The sequence below is a fragment of the Mustela nigripes genome, chromosome 11, assembly GCF_022355385.1.
Source record: "Mustela nigripes isolate SB6536 chromosome 11, MUSNIG.SB6536, whole genome shotgun sequence".
Lineage (NCBI taxonomy): Eukaryota > Metazoa > Chordata > Mammalia > Carnivora > Mustelidae > Mustela > Mustela nigripes.
In genome coordinates, this window is record NC_081567.1 from 30,725,701 (window position 1) to 30,748,610 (window position 22,910).

General features: G+C 52.7%; 1 protein-coding gene and 1 long non-coding RNA gene across 2 annotated transcripts in view; one reads left to right on the forward strand and one right to left on the reverse strand.

Annotated features, from left to right (window-relative positions):
- Nucleotides 1-22,910, forward strand: part of TEKT5 (tektin 5) — a 35,941-nt gene that overhangs the window by 7,450 nt on the left and 5,581 nt on the right. The window contains exons 4-5 of the mRNA XM_059415978.1: nt 1,041-1,184; nt 5,447-5,669. Coding sequence (XP_059271961.1) covers nt 1,041-1,184; nt 5,447-5,669 — 367 coding nt within the window. The remainder of the gene's footprint in view (nt 1-1,040; nt 1,185-5,446; nt 5,670-22,910) is intronic.
- Nucleotides 12,021-14,178, reverse strand: LOC132027222 (uncharacterized). Its single transcript, XR_009407097.1, has 3 exons — nt 13,805-14,178; nt 13,432-13,535; nt 12,021-12,958 (listed from the first exon to the last, which is right to left on the reverse strand). It is a non-coding gene; the product is annotated as an uncharacterized LOC132027222 (long non-coding RNA).

A 22,910-nucleotide genomic window follows, 5' to 3' on the forward strand; every position in this document is an offset into this window, starting at 1 on the left:
CCCAGTCCCTGATTCCACCTATCCCTGACTGGCCATTCCTGACTCTTCAATCCCTGGCTCCGCCCAGCCCCTGACTCCACCCAGTCCCTGATTTCACCTATCCCTGACTGGCCATTCTTGACTCTTCAATCCCTGGCTCCGCCCAGCCCCTGACTCCACCCAGTCCCTGATTCCACCTATCCCTGACTGGCCATTCTTGACTCTTCAATCCCTGGATCCGCCCAGTCCCTGGCTCCTCGAGCCCCTGATTCTGTCCAGTTCTTGACTCCGCCTAGCTCCTGACTGCGGCCAATCCCCGACTCTGCCCAGGGCATGTTTCAGTACCAGGCTCTGTCCAAAGTAGAATTCACGTCTTCTAAAGCTGGTCAGCCAAGTACAGCTGGAGGGCCAAATCTGGTCCCCCACCTGTTTCTATAAAGATTTATTGGGGGGCGCCTGGGTGGCTCAGTGGGTTAAAGCCTCTGCCTTCGGCTCAGGTCATGATCCCAGGGTCCTGGGATCGAGCCCCACATCGGGCTCTCTGCTCAGCAGAGAGCCTGCTTCCTCCTCTCTCTCTCTCTCTCTGCCTGCCTCTCTGCCTACTTGTGATCTCTGTCTGTCAAATAAATAAATAAAATCTTTAAAAAAATATATATAAAAAAAAAAGATTTATTGGGACATAGCCACGCCCATTCACTTACATATTATCCAAGACTGTTTTCCTGCATAGTCCAGTAGTTGCAACAGAGACCCTATGACCCACAAAGCCTAAAGTATTTAGTATTTGACCCTTTATGATAAATGTTTGCCTGCTCCTGTTTTGAATGACAACAGATCTGCTTGGATTGGGGGGAAGGGGAAGTGTGGGGAGGTCGTGGGTATGTAGTGGGGGCATCACAGTGGGAAGAGGACGGAGAAACTACTGGGGGGTAGACAGAGCACCCTGGGGGGAGTCCAGAGACTTGGCTTTGAGCCTGGCTCTGCCCCTCCCTCCCGCATGACCTTGTGCGAGGGACTCCGGGTAGGTGCACCATCACCAGGCAAATCCTTGCACCGCACAGGGATAACCGAGACGCTCAGCACGCTCTGGAGAGGGACCTCGAGGACAAAACCTCGGCCCAGTTTATCGACGAGAAGTGCTTTAACCTGAGGAACACGTCAGACTGCATCAGCTTCTTCCATGGCATGGAGAAAGTCGATGGCACGTGAGTACTGGGCTCTTGGTCCCCATCTCTGGCCAAGCCTGATGGGAGTGAGGGCTTGGGTCTGCTCCTGCCAAGGAGCCATGAAGCCATCATGCACCAGTCAAGTAAGAAACAAAGTGGCTGAGTGAGGGGTCCTCGGTTGCAAGCCACGGAATCCAATTCTAGCTAACTTAAGACAAGACGGAACTTACTGGAAGGCTGTGGGGGAGCCACAGACTTCAGGAGAAGGCTAGAGGGGAAGGTTCTGGCAGCTTGAATGAGCCAGGAAGTGGGAGCTAATCATCTATATTGTCAGAGCACGGGTGTCTCTTCATTTTGCCCCATTTTGCCCAAGATGAAAATTCCAGCAAGAGGGTACAAGAGGTCGGCTTAGGGAGGGTCGTGCAGCCACCGCCGTGGGGCCAAGGCAGGCCGGGCACCCGGATGGGCAATTCCACTAAACAAATCCACAACAGAATGACTGTAACCAGAAGGAGGAGGAATCCAAGCTCAGCTGGGAGAGCCAACGGGTGGCCGTCAGAGCCGGTAGTGGTTTAAAAGTGGATGCTGGAGCCAGGCTGCCTGGCTTCCCGTTCAGCCTCTACACTCATGCTTGGGGCAAAGTACTTAATCTCTCTGTACCCCCCCCCCCCCCACCGCCTCGTCTGTACTGGAATAAAAATAGTGCCCACCTCCCAGAGTTGCTATGAGTATAAGGAGGTAGGCGTGTGGGGCGCAGAGCACAGAGCCTAGTGTGGGGGAATGACAGCAGCTGAGATGTGTTGAGTGCTTGCCGTGTGACCTCATTTGCTTGTCACAGCAGCTCCGAGGTGGGTGCCTTCTGTGTGCCTGGCTCTGTCATGGACATGTCCCTGTTTCTGGAATTTCAGGCAGAAGGAAGGCATGCTTTCCCAATCCGCAGGCAGGACAAGGCCCAAAACAATGAGGGCCGGACAGAGCGGTGCTCTGGGTACAGGGAGAGGGTGGTATCTATCTTGGTCTCTTTTAAAAAAAAAAGGGCGCCTGGGTGGCTCAGTGGGTTAAGCCGCTGCCTTCGGCTCAGGTCATGATCTCAGAGTCCTGGGATCGAGTCCCACATCGGGCTCTCTGCTCAGCAGGGAGCCTGCTTCTCTCTCTCTCTCTCTCTGCCTGCCTCTCCGTCTACTTGTGATTTCTCTCTGTCAAATTAATAAATAAAAAATCTTTAAAAAAAAAAAAAGAATTAAAAAAAAAAAGTCGGGGGGTGGGGGTGCCTGGGTGGCTCAGTCAGTTATGTGTCTGCCTTCGGCTCAGAGCATGATCTCAGGGTCCTGGGATCGAGTTCGGCATCAGGGGGCAGGTCCCTGCTCAGCCCGGAACCTGCTAGTCCTTCTGCCTGCTGCTTCCCCTGCTTGTGCTCTCTCTTTCTCTCTGACAAATAAATAAAATCTAAAAAACCAAAACCAAAACCAAAACAACAACAACAAAAAACAACCCAGAAAACTTTTAGCACAATGTAATTGTGCCTCGCACATAGTAGGTGTGCAGGAAGTGTTTGCTGAATAAGCGAACGCATGGAAAGAGGAAAGGAGATAGGGAAGAGAGAGAAGAGAGGAATTTCATGGTGGTCTCCTTGGCCCGAGCCCAGGGCTGCCTCCAACTTGTGGGGCCCCTCCTCTTTCCTGACAAGGCGACACCCCTGGCCCCTGGCTACATAACCAGGACTTCGGGGGCCGCAGCTGCTCATCTGGAGTGGAAGTCTGGAGGGTTCCCTTCCCAAACGGATGCCTCCCTGAAAGCTTGCAGCCAGGGGGCTGGGGAGAGTCAGGACAGGCTGTCAAATTCCCCCGTCCGGGGGCTCGAGCTGGGGAGCAAGTGCTGGGGTGTGTGACTGATCGCTCACCAGCCGTGCTAGCCCAGGGCTCTGGACTGGGCATTTTCTTTTCTTTTCTTTTAAGATTTATTTATTTATTTATTTATTTGACAGAGAGAGAGAGAGAGAGATCACAAGTAGGCAGAGAGGCAGGCAGAGAGAGAGGAGGAAGCAGGCTCCCTGCCGAGCAGAGAGCCCGATGTGGGGCTCGATCCCAGGACCCCGAGATCATGACCCGAGTCGAAGGCAGCGGCTTAACCCACTGAGCCACCCAGGCACCCTGGGCATTTTCTTAAAGCAGGGCCATGTCTAGGCAGGTAAAGGAAACTTGGGAGACTGAACCGCAGGAGCTCTGCCCGCCCAAGTTCTCGCTCCTATGGGTCAGCCGACGGTGTGACCCCTGGCGACAGCAGGTGCCTTTTACCTGATGCTGGCTGAGTGCTGCAGGCACCGCACTTTGCAAACAGCGTCTTGTGACTCCTAAACCCTTATTAAGTGCTCTCCGTTGCCAGATGCCAAGACAGGGTTTCACATTGAGTCCCTCAATAACCCTGGGGTGTCGACACCATTATTATCCCCATTTTACGATGGGGAGACTAAGGCTCAGAGAGTTGAAGCGCCTGAACCAAGCTCACACAGCTGGTGGCAGAGCCACAGTCTGAGCCCATGCTGGACCCGGAGCCTGTGTGTTTTATCTTGGCCCCTTCTTTAGAGGACACATGGCCCCCAAAGCACATCTCCCCTACGGAGGCACACCACTTTCCAGTGGACAAGCTGCCTCGGGCTCATTCCCCCAGCCCAGGGAGAGTGTGACAGAGCAGGTTCTTTCCTCTGGGGAGGACAGCTGTCTGCTCCAGGGGAGGTTGGGGCCTTAGAGGTTGCCGCTCCTGACCTTGACGGTGCCCTTTCAGCAGCAGGAGGCACACTCCTGAGTCAGGTGCAGTCTCTCTCTGCTGTCCTTGTGCTTCCCTTCCTGGATGGATGGTGAGTAACTGTGTGACCTTGGCAAAGATGCTTCACCTCTCTGAGCCTCGAGTATTTGTTGTCTGAAAGATCTGATTCAGATCTTTCCTCTCCCATCTCCAGAAGCCCGAGACCCCCATTACTGCTTGATTTTTGAATTCCTGCCAAAGACAGACCAGCCAACCACATATGATGTGTTCTTTTTAAAAATTTCTAGTCACCATGCAATCTAAGTGTGCTTTAAAATGTCTGAAAAGAGACTTCTATTTCAGAAAACCGAATCCCCCTTTTTTTTTTTTTTTTTCCCCACTGCCTGAGAAGAAAGATGTTTTATTTAAGAACTGGAGATTTCCCAGCTAGAAGAGACCTTAAAAAGTTACCCAGGAACTGAAGCCAGATCAGGGAAATGCATGTCCCTCCTCCTCAGAGGCTCCCCAGAGGAGAAGACCCCCCTACCCCAGGCCATGCATCAATTGTGTGGTGCAAAGGGTTACACCCTCGGCCAGGAAGACCATCTTTCCATCTGGTTCCCACTGGGGTTCAACCAAGGCAAGGGGTGCCCATGGGAGGCGGACGGCAGGAGGAGAAGGAGGTTGGGGGTTTCTTCTTGGCCCTCCTCTGGCCCTCAGTGGTGATGGCTTTGCACTTCTGCTAATCCTGGAGCTCCTCAGCACCCTCCGATCCTTTTTCTTTCCTTTTAGGACCCTGACAAGCACATAAAGCCTGCACTCCATCAGCCCATCCTTCCCGGGCTAAAGTTCCTCCTAGCGCATATACCGTGTGTAAATATCTTCTTTCTTTGACATCCGTCTTCCTCTGCCGGAAGCTTAGCCCGGTGAGGACAGGGCTGTTGATGCTCTTGGGCCTGGCTCGATCCCGATGCCTGGAACAATGCTTGGCATGTGGTAGGTGTTCAGAGAACATTCGTTGAATGAGGAATTCGGGGCCATTAGCCTGACCACGTGCTCATTTCTGAACTGAAGGGGCTCTGTGGCCAGCACAGAACCCCAGTGCCTGCTTCCCAGCCTGTCTCTGTGATTCTGGTGGTGGTAGTGAGAGAGCTTTTCAAAGGACCCATTTTCTCCCCTACAACTCACCAAGCACCCTTTGGAAGATTAGTGCTTGCCAGGATGCTGTTGCATGCCTTATAAAATGGGGTGGGGGTGGGGTTAGCCCAGTGGTCCCCAGTGGGGGGCCGTTGTTCCCCGTCTCCCAGGGGACATTTGGCAATGTCTAGAGACATCTTTGGGTTGTCACGACTGGAGGGACGGTACTGCTGGCATCTAGCAGGCAGAGGGGCGCTGCTCAACTTCCTTCAGGGTCCGGGGTGACCCCCCCAACAGAGAATGGTCCCGACCCAGATGTCAAGAGTGCCGAGGGTGAGACTCTGGATTGGGGATCCTCCAAGGCCTTCTTTCCACCGCCCGATTGCTGTCTTGTGTTAAGCTCATCCCTGTGCCTCCTGCAGGATCTCCGTGCCCGAGACCTGGGCCAAGTTCAGCAATGACAACATCAGGCACTCGCAGAACATGCGGGCCAACTCCATCCGGCTGCGCGAGGAGGCCGAGAACCTCTTTGAGATCTTGTCGGACCAGATGTGGAAGCAGTTTACCCAGACCAACCTGGCCTTCAGCGCCCGCATCTCCGAGGTGACGGACGCCAAGAATAAGCTGCAGACGCAGCTGGCGAAGGTAAGAGAGATGCGCGGGGGGGGGGGGGGGGGGGCGGCCCGCTGGGCTGAGTCCTCACCCGCCTCCCGGGGGTCTTGGCTGGCCAAGCTGCCCACGCACCCCTGATGCTGACCCAGATCCAGTAGCCTGTCCTCCCGGAAAGGGGAAGGAGCCATGGGTGTCACAGGGGGAGTACAGCATCTGGGGTAGATCCTTCCCCTCTCCCCTGATGATGGAACTTGGAGCTCAGCGTGGCTGTCAGCACGGTCCCCCAAGAGGCTGACGGCCCCCAGGGTCCTTCACTCCATACAAGGGCCTTGTGGTGGAATATGACAAGTGAATTTGGGTGCCATTATCAGAGCCCCAGGAAATGGGCCTGAGCAGCTCTCCGTCCACGTCAGCATCTTTGGAGATGGAATCCTTTTGGCCTTCGAAGGCTTCCACAGCATCAGGGGGGAAGGATTGCCTGATTGTGTCCCTGTCTCCTGCTACTGCAAATCCCCCGTCCTTTCTGCTGCTCCTATGCAAAGGCGATGTGCAGTCTCCCACCTTTGGGGGTGAGGGGGCCTCTCTGCATGGAACTTATCCTCCCGGCTCTGCCTCTGCTCAGTGAGCATGCCCGATGCTTGCTGGCCACCAGGAATGAAAGGAGGGGCCATGCAAACAATCCCCTGGGTCCCTGTCCTCAGGGGACTTGCATTCTGGTGGAGGCTTTGACGTGTGCACACAGGAAGGACTTAGGGATGATAGTCTGATGGGGGAGTGGTGGCAGGGGACGAGCCTTGAACCTGCATTCAGAAAACAGAGTTCTAGACACAAAGATATGCTATATATATGCGGGGGAGTTAGAGGGCCGCAAGCAAGGTTCAGTGGCAATTAGAGAGGGGCGGTGTAAGCCTCCGCCGACATATGCCACCCTATAGCCTCAGGTATGGAGGGGGCCGAGGAAATGGAAGTTTCTAGGATGAGGGAAGACCAAGGAGATGCATCAGGGCTTCTCATAGGGACCTCACACCTGGTGGCATCAAGGGCAGGTCACCAGGGAGTTGGGCAGTCAAGGGATGGTGGGAAGGGTATTCCTGAGGGTGGTCAGTGCACAACGGACGTGTGTGGGATGGGGTGGGAGCAGGGGGCAGGCTCAGGTCATACAGGTCCTGGTAGGTCCTGGCGAAGAGTCCGGATTTTATGCTGAGAACCCAGAGAGACTTAGAAGGGTTTTAAGCGGAAGGCGTGCAGATCTACTCTCATCCTTAGGTGGCTTTCTTTCCCTCCTGGGTGGAACAGGGTTGCAGAGATCCAGAGTGGACACAGGGAGAGTGATTAAGAGGCTCTAGAAGGCGTTGGGTGAGAAGGACGGCTGGCTGAGCCACGGTGGTGGTGTCAGATGCGAGGGGAAAGGGAGAGATGTGAAACATCTCGAGAAGGCAGAGTTGGCAGATGGAGCTTCCCTCCCTCTTTTACTGAACATTTTCCTATGAATCTTCCCAAAATGGAGTTAAGAAACTTGTTCTGCAAAGGGCCAGGTTCCATTTTCAGCTCTGCAGGCCATTCGGCTTCTGTCAAAACAACTCAGTTCTGCTCATGTAGACAGCCGTAGACAGTATGCACACAGATGAGCACGGCTGTGTGCCAATAAAACTTTATGTACAAAAATCATCAGTGGGCCGGACGTGGGCCGCAGGTTGCAGTTTGCTGACTACAAATGCAGGTTTACATAGTTTATCATCGCTCCTTCCACACCATAGTGTGTGGTTGGGAGCACGGACAAAGCATGGCTGCCTGGGTGGGAATCCTGGCTCACCATCTCTGCAACCCTGGACAGTTTCCCTAACCTCTCAGTGCCCGAGTTTCCTCATCTGTAGAATGGGGATAATAATGGTTCTGACCTCCGGGATGCCAGAAGGATTATCTGAACCACAGCCCTCTGTCCAGAGTGAGCACTTTGTCGATGGTTATGATTTAATGGATTTGGTGGGTTTACTCATCCGTGTCCCTCCAGGACATTGATCCTGATTCAGCTGTATAATCCCCCTGCTTCGTAGAGCGCCCGGCACATAGTCAACACCCCTTACATCTCTGTTCAGTGAATGAGAGGAATCTACAATGTTGAGTTTCCTGTTGATATTTTTTTTTTAAAGATTTTATTTATTTATTGGACAGACAGAGATCACAAGTAGGCAGAGAGGCAGGCAGAGAGAGAGAGAGGAGGAAGCAGGCTCCCTGCAGAGCAGAAAGCCCGATGCGGGACTCGATCCCAGGACTCTGGGATCGTGACCTGAGCTGAAGGCCGAGGCTTAACCCACTGAGCCACCCAGGCGCCCCTCCTGTTGATATTTTTTAAAGGAATTATCCGTGAATGAGTTAATGCTTTTAATTTCAAACCTTTTCTCTCTTTCTTTTCTTTCCTTCCTTCCCTCCATCCATTCCTTCCTTCTGGGGAAAAAGAAATGTGCTCTTACTGTGGCAAAATAAGCATAGCAAAAAAATGTACCATTGTCTTAGTCTGTTGTGGCTGCTGTAACAAAAATGCCATAGATTGGTGGCTTATAAACAATCGACATTTACCTCTTGTAAGCTAAGTATCAGGATGAAGCCATGGGCACATTCGGTGTCTGGGGCAGGCCCGTTTCTTGGTCATCGAGAAGACATGGTCTTCTCGCTGTGTCCTCACGTGGCACAGCAGGGAGGGAGCTCTCCGCAGTCTTTCTTATCCAGGCGCTAATCCCATTCAAAGTGAGCCTGCTGGGGACCTCATCCCAGCTCCAAGACCCCACCTCCTCTTACTGGTACAGCGCGGATTAGGTTTCAACATGAATTCTGGGAAACACACACACATTCAGTGCAGAGCAGCCACTGCAAAGTGTGTATAGGTCACTAGTGTAAGGTACTTAACACTGTTGTGCAGCCGTCACACACGATCTGTCTCCAGAACGTTTCTCCATCTTCCCAAGCTGAAAAGAACTCCTGTGTTTAATTAACTCCATGCCCACTAAACCACTTCCCAGTCCCCTGTCCTCCTGGAAGCCGCCACCCGTCCTCTCTGTCCCTTACGAACTGACCCCTGCGGGTCACACTTCCACAAGAGTGGAATCCTACACTAACTGTCCTTTTGTGACGGGCTGATTGCCCCGAGCGCAGTGTCTCCAAAGTTCCTCCATGTAGCAGGTCACGTCACAATGTCCTTCCTTTGCAAGGCCGGACAGTATTATATCAGATATGGGTGCTGTGTGTTCCTTCCTCCCCAGGGGGAACGTGGGATGGCTTTTTGGTTATTGTGCAGGCATTTTCTCTCTCTCTCTTAAAGATTGTATTTATTTGAGAGACGGAGAGGGAGAAGCAGGCTCCCCACTGAGCGTAGAGCTGATACAGGGCTCCATCCCAGGACCCTGAGATCATGACCTGAGCCGCACCGTTAGACGCTTAACCGACTGAGCCACCCGGGCGCCCCAGAGGAAGAGTGAGCATTTTCTCTTGAGGCATTTCATATTGTGGATCAAACGCAGTGCCTTGTTACATTTCATGGCACGAGATCAGAGGCCTGGAGATGATTCAGGAAGCTCCTTTGGTAGGTCTCAGCAGCTGGGTTTTTCATCCATGAAACAGGGAATGAGAACTAATCCATGATGTTACTTAGAGTTGATAAATGCGTGTGTTTTTGCGGCGTCCTTAGCGCAGTGCTTGGCGAATGGTAAACATTTAAGAAAAGGTAACTGAGCATTCATATTCTCATCAATAAGGAGGAAAAGGATCTTTTGGGTGGCGATGGGGAGCAAAGCCCTTTCCCTGAATTTCTCCAGGGAAGCTTGGAATTATTACTAACCGTCTCATTGCTGCTGATGAGAGAGTCTTTGCAACTGTGTGGGTTTTTATCAATATTCATTATCTAATGACCAGCTGCCTTGCAAATAAGCCAGCGCCCATTTGAAACACCCAAACCCCAGCCCGACACCAGTGACCACATTCCCTGAGGGAGGACTTGTCTTCTGGTTGGTGATGACGCCACATCATGTTTTTCTAAGACAATAAAAGAAGTCCATGGAATGAAAATAAATATATAACAACCCTTTCACCTTTCCATGGTTTGCGTCAGCCTGAAGAATTGGAAATGCTCCCTTTAAAAATGTTAACTGTTAGTTGTTGAGCTCAGCCTCATTCCCCTTGGCAAGAAGCATTCCTGGAGGATTCTAGGCCTCCGTCCTCACCTGTGCTGCAAAGGAAGTGTTGCCCAGATGGTCATACGAATCCTTTTTGAAAGGCCGGGTCTACACAGTTCCCCATGCAGACTTCGAATCCAGCAGGGGTTTGGAGGTACACAGAAAGCCTTAGATGTTCCCTGTGATCCTCGGGCTCCATCTGCAAGGCCACACCCCAAACCCTGGAACTTGGCTTGGACCTTGTCCATGCCCTTGATCCTTGTACTCTGGAGCCTGGGGTGTGTCCCGGTCACATTGACCTCTCCTAGAGGAGAGGCTGGTGACTTCTCTGGGCTCAAGCCATTGATGACCTGAGAGCAGGCTGCTGTCTTTGAGAACCAGTGCCTCCTGAGAACTCCCCGCCTCTCCTCTCCCCCACAGGACTCCAGAACTGCTGAAGTCCCCACCTGTAACCAGTGACCCAGTTGAATGAGCCTTGTAGGGGGTGGACTCTTAAGGTGGGGGAAAGGCGTGAGTGGGGAGGTATGGGGACATCACTACAGAGTAGTGTTTCTCCTGAAGTGTGGGAGCCAGGCCCCGGCCAAGGCAAGTAACAGTGGGTGGATCGCAAGGAAGAAAGTGTGTCTGCCTTCAGTCCTGTTTCAGTCCTTGAAATGATCTCAAAGGGAAGCCCTGTTCACAGGCTAGAATACCTTCTTCTCCTCTTTTCAACAGAGAGTGCCAGCCTCAGGCTAAGAACTTGGGACAGCCGGCAGCATCTAGCCAGAGTTTAAATAACACGGTTTTACGCGCATCTCATTTCATGTTTTTTTTTTTTTTTTTACGGTTGTTTGCACTTAAGGCCAATGATGTGCATTTTCCACCAATCAGAGCGATAACAAAGTTCTGCGTGGAGGGCAGAATCGGCTTTGACAGACATCTGGGTGAGCAGCTGTCTGCTTCCCTTCTCTCTCCCTCCCTCTCTCCTCCCCTCTTCCAGACTCGGAGTATTGGGGGAACCAAATCCTTCCAAAAGGCAAACCTCAGGCATCCGATCTAATCCGAGCTGCCCACTTGCATTTTGTTTCCAAGCTTCCAAGCCGAGCCGGGTCATCCCTCCTGCGATGCATCGGGCCAGCTTACCCCATCACCTGGGTCGGCCCCGAATGTGGCAAAGCAGACGCCCCTCTGGGGTTTCTGTCACCCCTTGGTCCTATGAGCTCTTGAGTCCAAATCCCGTTTTCCCAGCTTGGACGTGAATGTGGCTGGAGCTAACGAGGACACCAGGAGCTGGGGGTGGGCGGGGAGGAGATGCTGTCAGGATAAGCCCAAAGCACAGCCTCAATCAGGCTGTCTGAGAGACAAGTTGGATTCTTGACTTCCTCTCAACTGCTCTCTCCTTGCACGTGGTGTGGACTTTCTTGTAGTTAGAGGCAGCAAACAGGAGCCAGGTTTCCCCTGAGGACTTCCACCCTGCCTCCTGCTGCACCATTTTCCTCTGTGACTCTGGCTTCCAGATGCTTCTAGATGCTTCCACTGGCTTCCAGGGGCTCTGGCTTCCAGGTGCTCAATCCCAGACATCAGGGCCCACTTGGACGCCTCTCTTCCTCTCCCACACCCTAAGTCGGCTCCATCAGTAAATCCGGTCAGTTCTACTTTCAGAATCTCATTGCTCCCCACTGCTGCTTCTGCCTCCACCCTGGCTGGGCGTCCACCATCTCTTGCCTGGATTACCGCTGTGGCCTCCCTGTGCTCTGTTTGCTTTTGATAGTACCCATGAATTTGCTGGCAGCTAGATAAGAGGGCATTTGATTTACAGGGAACAAAAGCTCAAGTGCTTTAGATCCTTCTGAAAGCCTTGAGAGCTTGGCCCAAAGGTGCAGGTGACGAGGTCTCTCTGGGTAGCACCAGCCCGTGTCCCTGGGTCCCCCATCTTTACCTGGACTGGTCCTGTTTGCACCATTGCTGTCTGGAGAACTCAGCAAAGTTCCTCACCTTTGCAAACCCAGCGCCTCACGAAATGCACGGTGCACCAGGCATCACGTAAATGCTGGCTGCATGGTTTAAATCCAGAGAAAAACACCAGTAGCCAGTGGGCTGAACTTGGCCTGCCTATTCTCTGGCCCCTCACATTTTCCTCTGAACAGCTTTATTTATCCTTGACATGTCATTAGGTGCCTGTTTTCCAAGTGTACAATTTGAGAATTTTTTTTTTTAAGATTTTATTTATTTGCTTGACAGAGATCACAAGTAGGCAGAGAGGCAGGCAGAGAGAGAGGGGGAAGTAGGCTCCCCGCCGAGCAGAGAGCCTGACATGGGGCTCGATCTCAGGACCCTGGAATTATGACCTGAGCCAAAGACAGAGGCTTTAACTCATTGAGCCACCCAGGCGCCCCAATTAGAGAAGTTCTGACAAATACATGTCATGAGGTACCTTCAATCAAGGTAGTGAACAGATCAAAGGTTTCCTTGTGGCTCTTTCTCATCTCTTTCTCCACCCCCCACCCCTGCAGCCCGCCACAACCACCGACTGCTTTCTGTCCCTATAGAGGCGTTTACGTTGTCTAGACTCTTTTGTGAAGGGAGACATACTCGTGTGCACTGGGTTCTTCCATTTGGTTTCTTTCACTCAGCGGAATCAAGAGTCCTGGTTTACTCATTGATGAGTAGTACGTGTTGTGTGAGTATAGTATTGTACGTATAAACCACTAGTATATGTCATATCCACACACCTGAAGTGGCTTATCCATTCACCTGCTCAAGGACCGGAGGGTTATTTCCAGTTTGGGCTGTCACCTTTAAAAGTGACATGTCTACATGTTTGTATGCACTCTTATAGAAGATTGTTTCATTTTGTTTTAATATTTTGGCCAAAAAAAAAAAAGGAGATTTTACAGAAAAGTTCAGATTTCCAGAATCTCTAGAGAAATGGGTGGCTCCAGCAGTTCGGAGCTCAGGTTTCTATGGGGGGAGCGGCGGGCAGGAGCTGAATGGGCACCACGTTTCTTTGGACAGGGCCCGGGCCCTCCAGTTTGCCTGGGTCCCCAGCACCCCTGTCATGGACCACCGCATTCGTTTGCATTTCTTGCCTGGGTTCCAGTAGGCTCGTGCATTAGACACGTTTTTCTCCATGCGTCGGAGGAAATGCAGGAAAGCAGATGTAGAAAGCAGTCGGGCCTGGGAAGAGTTTAACAGAACACAGAGGGACTGTGAGTTTTAGCCTGGAAAGCCTTCGCTTTGGGGTTTTGCTTTCCAAGTGCTCATTAACACCAGCAGAGCATCCTTTCCCTGGGAGGCGGCGCCAGGGCAGGAAGTCACAGTGTCTGAGGGGTAAGGACCCAAAGCTCGCGATCTGAGCGCCCTAGCTCCTACTGCCAGCCCCTCTGTTTGTCCAGGGAGGTCTGGAACCTATTGTGGAGCGGGAAATACTTTCGTGCTTCACAAGCAGCCAGATCCCATCCAGCACCGGTACCCGCCGCCAAGCTACTGACGGCTCTTTCTAAAACTGGCCCAGCCCAGGGGAAGTGGAGCCCGCCCGCCTGCCCCTGTGGCCATGGGCAGTCTGGTGAGGGGGTGGGCAGGGGCCAGGCCTTCTACATGGTTGCTGCTTGGCGAGAAAGTTCTCGAGAAAGCACTTTCTAAGTGCTCACCATCAGGCTTTCGGAGAGCGTCAAGACTGGAAGTGATGCTACTTTGCCCTTAACGTCTTTCTATCTGGCAGCAAAGCATCGAGTCTGGGGCAGACTTCATACCTCTAAAGACAAAAGAAAAGAACTTAGTGAGACTTACCTTTTCCCCCCCATTTTCTCTCTTGTGGTTCCTTCTATTAATGGCGAGGGTGATTCCTTATCTACTTGCGGCAATAAAACAAAGATCCCCTTTTAAATACATGTGTCAAAGGCTGAAAAGGGAGTTGATTTGAAGAAAAATAGGAAATCGTTGTCCCGCTGGTATGCGGGTATGGCAGGGTAATTCAGGGAAAGTCTCAGGGTGGCATGCGGTGGGGCTCCGCCTGATACTCACCTTTGTGCCAAAAGGACTCAAAGGCTCACCCGTGTCACGTGGGCATAGGTCTCCTTGCTGTACCTGGGCCACGTGGGCGGACAGCTCTGAGGGCGGGGTGTTGGGGAGATGGACTGCCTCACCAATTATCTGTCCGCCGTGACACCAAACAAATGGGAGAGAAACTGCTGGAATTTGGAAGAGCGAGCCAAGGTCCAGAGCTAGGAAGGTAGCCAGCAAACGCAGGAAGTTGGAGGGAGCGAACAGGAGATGGGGTAGGGAAGGGGAGAGGACCAGCGAGGCTCAGCTCGGGGCGGGCAATACAAGAGGGGCGGGCTCGGACTCCCTTTGCGGCCACCACCCGGGCTCCGGGCTCCGGGAAGCTCTTCCGTCGCTCCTCCCACCCGCGAGCTTCAGCCCGGTGTCAGCCAATCATATGCTTTGACTGGAAGCCGAGGGTGGGGCCGTCGCTGGGACTGGTTGTGGCTGGGACAGGAAGACTGTAAGATGCCGCCTGGCAGAGGTAGAGGGTTGCCTTGGCCTCACCTGGGTCCCAGCAGTTTCCTAATTTCTTCCAGGTTGTGGCTCATTCACTTCTGGGTCCTTGGCTGTTTGCCCATTCGGGGCCCCCAGCTTCGGGTACACCCCCAGTCGTTGCATCTGCTGTCTTGTCTCGGTCCAGATTCCCCTTGCCTCCCCGCGTTCCTTGTCCCCCCACCAGTGAGACCCACGGTGCAGGGCAGATGGCTGCGTTCAATTCTGACTCTAGCGCTTCTTGGCTGCGTGGCCGAGGCCAGCTTGCTTTACCTCTGTGCGCCTTGGTTTTCCCCCTCTGCAGAATGGGGGCAGTGACAGTGAGAGATATTTGTGAGAACAGCAACAGCTTCATGAATATCGGTTGTAAAGATGGTAAAAAACCGAGGTCTCATCTCCGAGCTGGAGTGGGGAGCAAGCAAGATGGCGGGAAGAAGAAGCGTGTCTGCAGTCGGAAGACCAGGGATGAATGTTGGCAGAACTGAGGGATCTCGGGGAAAAAACCGAATTCCTCCGAACCTCCATGTCTTCATGCATAAGGCGGGAATAATCCTGCCGGCTGTGAGATCAGAGGGGAAGGTGCCGCTGAGCAGTTCTCGAACTCGGCTACACCCTGGGATCACCCAGATGCCTGGGTATCGCCTCTAGGAATTCTGATTTAAGTGCTTGAGGTGTGGCCTGGGCATCCAACCTTTTAAACTCCCTGATCCCAGAGGTTCTGAGTTCAGTGCTTCTCTGAGTGTGGTCCTTGGACCAACAGCACCAGCATCACTCAGTAGCATGTTTGAAATGTAAACTCTTGGGCTCCATTCCAGCCCTTCTGAATCAGAAACTGCAGGGCCCATCGGTCTGCGTTTTGACAAGTCCTCCAGGTGTGTCTCCCAGGTGTAGGCATGCAACAAATGTTTAATTCCCTCTCTCCCTGAAACAGATACTCAGTTAGATCATCTTATGTACTGGACTGTGATTGAGGATAAGACATGAAGGAGACAAGGTCTCTGCCCTCAAGGGGGCTTATGTTCTAATGCGGGAGACTAGTTCGATAAAAGAAACACAATGAAAAATTGTCATACGCGTTAAGGAGAAGCTCAAAGACCTGACCTAGTGGATTACCATGGATTTTCACACTCAGTCAATTGTCCCCTCTGGCAGAGAGCCTCCACCAGTTTCTAAACTCCTCCAGGACTTGCAGGACCCCTGACCTCAGACGGCCTCTCAGCAGCTCGTGCTTGCATTGGCTGGCATTGTGTGAAGACAGCTGGCCACCTCTGGACAGCAATGACTGGGAGCTGGGCTAAGTCAACATCTAGCCTCCTCCTCACCTGGGGCGAATTTCCTTCTCGGTGGCATTTGCCAAAGTCTGGAGATGTTTTGATCCTCACAACTAGGGGGGCAGGGAGCTACTCTCAGATAGTGGGGAGAACCCAGGCCTGCTGCTTAACACCCCGCAAGGTGCAGAACACCCCCGCAACAATAAAGCGTCTGTCTCCAAGTGTCAGGGTGCCGAGTTTGGAACACCATGTCCTCGAGGTTTCGCGACCTGAGTTTCTGGTGAGGTTGCCCGGAGCACTCCTGTCCCCTGTCTCCTTGTTTCTGGGCTTGGCTGCACTTGAAAACCTTCCACCATTTGACCAGCGAAAGGATTCCAAGCTGCCTTCTCCCTTCCTGAGCTGGGAAGACTCAGACACCCCACTGAGCCAGACACCTCCTTGGAAACCCCTTGGTCGTGCACTTTGGAAAACAATGAATTCGCAAGCTTGCACAAAGCACCCACAAGCCAAAGGCCGGCTGGAACGGCTAAATCCATTTTCCCCTCCACATCAAAAATTATTTCCTGGCCTCAGAAGCTTTCTCTGCTGTCACAAGACAAGACGCAGGCAGATAGTTTTACATGGCAAACAATCCCGCCAGACCCAAAGCGGTGGATTTCTGTTCCAGCCAGGAACATCGGCGCACTTTTCCGCTGAGTGCGACGTTGGTTTCGGGGGAGGCCAGCCTGGCAGTTGCCTTTCACACCTCATACATGGCCAGAGCCCATTTCCAGCAGGGGCCTCACCCTTTCCCCACACAGGGGGCTGGGGTGGGTGGGTGGCCGGTGGGGTTGGCCCTCAGCAGGTCCCCTGTGAGGCTGACAGTGGCTGGTGGCAGCCATGGGACTGCAAGCAGAAGGAGAAAGAAAAGGTTCACCCTAAAGACCAAGCTGAGCCAGTGTTCTCAGTGCTCTTCTTGTGTTACATCCTCTTTCCCTCCTGCAGCCTTCTAGAAGGCGCCTCCTGATTTTAGGGGCTGGGCAGGCAGAGGTCTGTGAAATCTTGCCTCTCCTCACTTGGCACGCTCCCATCTGTTACCAGTGAATACCCGGTGACCTTGTCCCTTCCCACCTTGCCTCTCCATCGCTCCCTGCCCTCCTGCTTCCCACCTTTGTCCCTACTGCTCATCCACGCCCCCCCAAACAGCAGCCAGAGAGATCTGCGTCAAACTACAACCCTGAGCCCATTCTCCCACCTTAAAACTGTAATGTGCGTGTGATCACCTGAGAGTTTTGTTAAACTGCAGGTTCCCTTGGTACGTCTGGGGCGGGACCTGAGACCCTGCATTTCTAATAACACACTCGGAGTCCAGGGATGCTGGTCCACAGGCGGCACTCCGAGTAGGAAGGCAGCAGAGAAGTTCTCTGAATGCCGGAGAACTCAGAGGAGCAGCAGCCTTGCATGACATGGGCTGGTTAGGGTAATCAGGACTTGACTGTGATGGGTTACAGCAAGGGTCTCCAACTTGCTGCCCCAGGGCTCAATTTTGTATGTAAAGTTTTCCTGAAACACAGGATCCCTCCCCTACCTCTGTGCGTTTACATATTATCTGTGGCTCCTTTTGCACTGAAGTGCCCGCATGGTTGTGACGGTGACCCAGATGGCCCAGAAAGTCTGAAATATCTACCGCACAGACCCTTAGAGAAAAGTCTGTCCACTGTCCAGAGCATCTTTAAGATGGCCATGTCCCAGGACCACCCCCTCCCCCACCCCAACCACCAACGTCTGGAGGGTTTGACTTGAAGACTGAAACACAAAATCACGCACACCAGAACCATCCCTTTGCCTGACAGGTCTTGGGCTGGGTCCCAGGGACGTGGCCCCAGGCATGCAGGGAGACAGGCAATGGTTTGAGGGGTAGAGCGCATCGCCTGGTCCGGGAGACCATGCAGCACCCTAGCCAGTGAGGGGAGCATGGGCCCTGTTCCCCATCTAAGGAGATCGCCCAAGCGGCCCAGGGCTCTGAATGGGGGTGTGGGTTTCGCAGCTGGTTTGTGTTAGGGTTTGGATGGGAACCTGGGTCTCCTGACTTCCCGCCCAGGGCTCCTACCTCCAAGACAACCCGCATGGAGGCCCAGCGGCTGGGCATCTGCCTGGAGGGGGGTTGTTTAACAAAACAAATCTTGGTCGTAGGGGGTGCTGGGAGGATGCGGGCTGCCATCTGTCTGGGGCTGGCTTCCTCTCCGAGCCGCATTCCAGAGGCTGGGGAAGAGGACGTTCCTTCTCCCTTGCACAGGCCGCCTTGACCCCTTACATCCAAATAAGTGGGTTGATGGAGGTGAAGTCTGAGCCCTGGAGTGGATGTCTGAGGGAATTTACGTTGCTGGGGAAGACAAATTCTGTCAAACGATTCTGTTTCCTATTGTCTTACAGTAAAAGGGGAAAAAAAAAAAGAGCAATGATCCCAAAGGAAAAATCTAACAACTTGAACATTATAGGATGGGGGTTGGAGATGACGCGGGGGTGCAGGACAGTCCCGTGGCGTGTGCCAGGGACTGGACTAAGCACGTCCCACTCATGATCTCATTAATGCTCACAAGCACCTTATGGGTGGGTTATTGTTTTGCTGGGACTCCCCCCAGATGCCCCAGTCTCCCAGCCTTGACTGGCAGGCAGCCGGCAGCAGCTGCTCCCAGAGCCCAGAGCTGGGGCCTGGGGAGCGGTGAGCCCTCCGCAGTCACCACCTCCTTCCCATCCAGCTTCTGGGCCCAAGCTGCCGAGGCTCCTCCCATGGGGTGACCCCCTGGGCCAATCCCGCAGCGACCCGCCCAGCCTCGTGTGAGCCAGGCTGCGCCCTGCCCCGGGAGCCTGGGAGCCTCTTTCCCCCTACTTCTTGGGCTCTGTGGGAGCAGAAAGGCTAACACCCCAGGGCCTGCGGGAGAGGGCATGCTTCTGGAGCTCAGGGCAGAACTCAGAGGTCAGGGGCCCGGGAGAGAGGAGAGAGGAAGAGAGAAGGCGAAAGAGAGACAGAGCGCTCTTCCTGGCCTAGGAAAGATGGGGAAGGGGCTTGATGACCTTTGTGTGGCTCTTTCCAGGGTACATTTGTAGAAGAAATGCACACACGCGTGTGCACACACTTGCTCTGGGAAGTGCGGGTTGTGGCACCTGTGCTCTTCATGTGGCTCCAGAGATGTGCGTGTCTCCCAGCTCCGCATGTGTGCCGGGCAGTGGAGGGGCTTGTCCCAGGCCAGCCTCCGCTCCGTGCAGTGCCAGTGATTACCGTCCCCATTTCACTGGAAAGGCTCAGAGAGCCTAGGACACTTGCTAAAGGTCAACCAGCTTGGGCTAGGCTTTAGACAGACTCAGGCAGGCCAGTGCCAACCTCTGTCCTCTTTTTAACCCAACACCCCGTGGTGTGTGTTAGTCCATGGTGGGGGCAAGTGTTCTTTGAGCACCGACGAAAGCCCCCCACAAAGTATCTGGCACCCAGTAAGTGCTATTCCAAGAGTTGGATGTTGTTTATTATTTATTATTATTATTACTGTTGTTATTGTTATTGTTATTATTACTGTTATGTTCTGGTCGTTGATTGGTATAGGCGCTGGAGATTCAGCAGTGAGCAAAACAAATCTCCTTCTTCTCTTGGAGCTTACTTTCTGGTTGGGGGAGATGAGGAAGTTAATGAATAAAACACATAGTATGTCTGCTGGTTTAAGGACTCCAGAGAAAATTAAGCAGGGGTTTGGGCAGTTGGGAGCACTGGCCAGTTCGTGGGTTGCAGTTTTAAAGGAGATGGTCAGAGAAGGCCTTCTAGGCATTCTAGCCACAACCTGAAGGAGGGGAAAGAATGAGCCACGTGGATGTCTGGGGAAGGAGCATCCAAGCAGAGGGGACTGTGCAAAGGCCCTGTGGTAGGCGTGTGTTGGGTTTGATGTGGGTGTGTGAATACACTATCTCTGGAAGCAGGTGGGTGGGTGAGTGGGTAGATGACTGCAAAATGAGGTGGGGGTATTTGGGACACTCATTTTGTGTGTGTGTGTATGTATACACACACATGTACACGCACACACATGTACACGCACACACATGTGTGCATATAACAGGTGCCTTGAATCTGAGGGATCCTGAACCTGAAGGGTATTCAGCTTGCCCAGACCTTCCACCTTGGAAGGCTGCCTGTGCTCTGAGCTTCTTCCCTGCCTTCCTTCCTCCCTGAGGTATGGATGTCCCCCCGGCCATGGTGGAAGGAGGGCACAGCTCTGGGCTGGGGCACTGCAATACCAGGTTTGCAAAGTTATTGGCATCAGATTCAACCCTTGATGAGGCAGCTACTCCTTCCCCAGACTCCTTTCTGGAAGCCCAAGCCTGCATGCACAGCTCAAAAAAAAAAAAAAAAGAAAACATCTTCCACCTGCTCAGTGAGTGTTGGGGATGAACTGAGTCCCTTTACCTTACTTGGAGCTTCCTGCCAGGACAATCAGCTCTGATTTACAACACCAAGTCCCTGACTGTGGTCATTAACCCGTTTCCTTCCCTCGGAGACTCTGAATGTTAGGGTGTCTCTGAATCACGTGCCCCAGTGGTTCTTGACCGTGGCTGCACTTTTGAATTACTCAGGGGGCTCCTGAAACCTCTTGATACCCAGACCCAGAACCCAGATACCCAGAAACCAGAACCTCTGGGGGAGGGGCCCTGGCATCTGTATTTTTAAAAAACCCTCCTGGTAATTCTAACGTGCAGCCAAATTCAGGGCACCCAGGTGGTTCAGTCAGTGGCTCAGCCAACCCTTGATCTTAGCTGAGGTCTTAATCTTGGGGTCGTGAGTTCAAGCCCCGCATTGGGCTCCATGCTGGCTGTGAAGATTACTTAAAAAAAAAAGAAAAAATAATAATAATTAACATGCAATTGAAGAAACAATACCCTTTCCTATCAGATGGTATCGTTTTCTTTAATTGGCTTTCTCTCACTTAAAAAAAAAAAGAAGAAACTGAAGATATTTTATTTTTATTTATTTATTTATTTTTAAAGATTTTATTTATTTATTTGACAGAGAGAGATCACGAGTAGGCAGAGAGGCAGGCAGAGAGAGGAGGAAGCAGGCTCCCCGCTGAGCAGAGAGCCCGATGCGGGCCTCGATCCCAGGGCCCTGAGATCATGACCTGCGCCGAAGGCAGCGGCCTAACCCACTGAGCCACCCAGGCACCCCAGAAACTAAAGATATTTTAAAAGGAAGCTTAAATCTGGTGGGGTTGTGGGAACGTTTTCATTTTTTGATCCAGAGAAGAGAGAGGATTTTATCACACTCCTCACTTCTTGGCACATCCTGTTTGCAAAAGGCCCTTTCCTTACTTCTCGTTTGCTTTCTTTTATCCCCATACTTACATGCGCCCCCCTTTCTCCAGTAGATGAATTTCCAGCGATGACCAGGCTAATTGTTAAGCATGATCTCTCGGTTGAGATGTCTTCTTACTAAATGTATACGGCTGTTGTAGGTGTGGGGATTTTAAAAAATTTTCTCCAAAAGGGATTGTGTAATACAGTTCAGTCTGTTTCCTTCTTTTCTCGCCCTGCATGGTTCTAAAGACCCAGCGTTGGTCCTCCCCACGCATAATCCTTTGCCCTAATGGGCCCCAAAGGTCCACTGCAGTGCCCATTTGCTTTCTACTACTTGTTCTTCTCCATGGTCAAGGGCATCCTTTGCCAGCTCACTGCCCATTACAAGTGACACTGCACTCAACGTTCTTGACCTGTGGATACTCCTGGTAGTTTTGGGATGTGACCGTGCATACCCAGGAGCGGATGTACTGGGATATGTGGGGCACCCTCTCAGACTCGGATCTCTTCTTCTAGGGGACATTATGGAATTTGGGGTCCAGGGACCTGGCTAGACCTTGGAGCCTATGTTGGCACCAAACAAACCCTTAGCTTCCTCCTGAGCATGAAGGTCAAGGATGCTGGTCTCCAGCTCCTGTCCCTGGTCAGTCCACTTGGTCTCTGCCTCCTGCCCTTGGGTTGTAATCCTCAAACTCCTGGAGGCTGTGTCATTGCACACGGGGCTTCTGGGGCTGCACAGGCTGGCAGGACTGGGGTGGGTGGCAGGGGTTGTCCCCAAGACAGAATGCATGTGTGTGTGTGTGTGTGTGTGTGTGTGTAGCTTTTTTCTCCCTTCTAACGAAAAGGACCCTGGCTGCGAGTGACAGAGGCTAGACACGAGGTTATGGGGGACAATTTTGACAGAGTGCACTCACCTGGGCAGATTTGCTTTGGGTGTGAGTCATCAGTCGGTTCTAGAATGCCAGAATGCTCTGGAAAACCCCTACCGTTCTGGAAAATCCACAGGCGGGCCTGCTCAAGAAATGCCAACGGGAGACAGGAGGTGGTGACTTGGAGAAACAAACCCCAGTCAGTCCCAGCACACACAGCCCTTCCCCCATCACCACCAGATGCCAGGCCAGAGGGGACAGGAGGCAGGGGACTTCACAGGGGTCCCTTACCCTTTGCATCCTCATCTGGGCTGTGACGGCCCGCCCAGGTCCCCGGCTGCCTTCCATTCTCTCACCTGCTGTATCTGTACCCGGGAAACAGTGTGATACAGGGTTTCCCCAATCCGGTCACCCCCAGGGCCACCTTCCCAGTTTTACCATGCCGACGAGCCACCCGGGCTAGTATTGACTTTTTATTTCGGTGTAACGCGGGTCCCTGAAAAAAATGCTTAAAAGCACATTCATGTAAGATGTGTTTATGTCCCCGGTATCAACAGAGAACCAACAGCACCTGCTTTAACTGGGGGGTAGCTAGAAGGACACACGGAAGGAAAGCAGAGCAAAGCTGTTGAAACATAGCTTCAGCCTGTTGGCCCGCAGAAGCCTCTGGATTCTTTCACCCCGGCACCCCTTCCTGGACGTGGTTAGCAGGCTTGGAAAGTAACTGATGAATTTCCCTCCTCCTGGAACTGCTGCTCCTCGCGGGACTGTGTCCCAGTCCCTCCACCGCGCTCACGAGAGGTCTCCCCCAGAACGGAGATGAACCCACCCACGCGTGGTCCCGCCCCCCCCACCAATGTCTTCTACACGAAAGACATCCCATAAGTTTTTTGTTTTTGTTTTTGTTTTTAACCGAAAGGGAGGCAGGAACTTGAACGTGTGTGATGCTGAAGAAAGCACTTGTGGTTGTACGAAGCACTTGTCGGTGCTTAGTGAGAAATGTGTGTTACGTGTTAGAAATGTGTGTTGCACAAGGAGCAGGTGAACGAGTGAACTCTCCGCCAGAACGTAAACTCCACCGGCATGGGGTTTTTCCATCTATTGTGGTCACTTCTGCATCCACCTCATAGGTGCTCCATG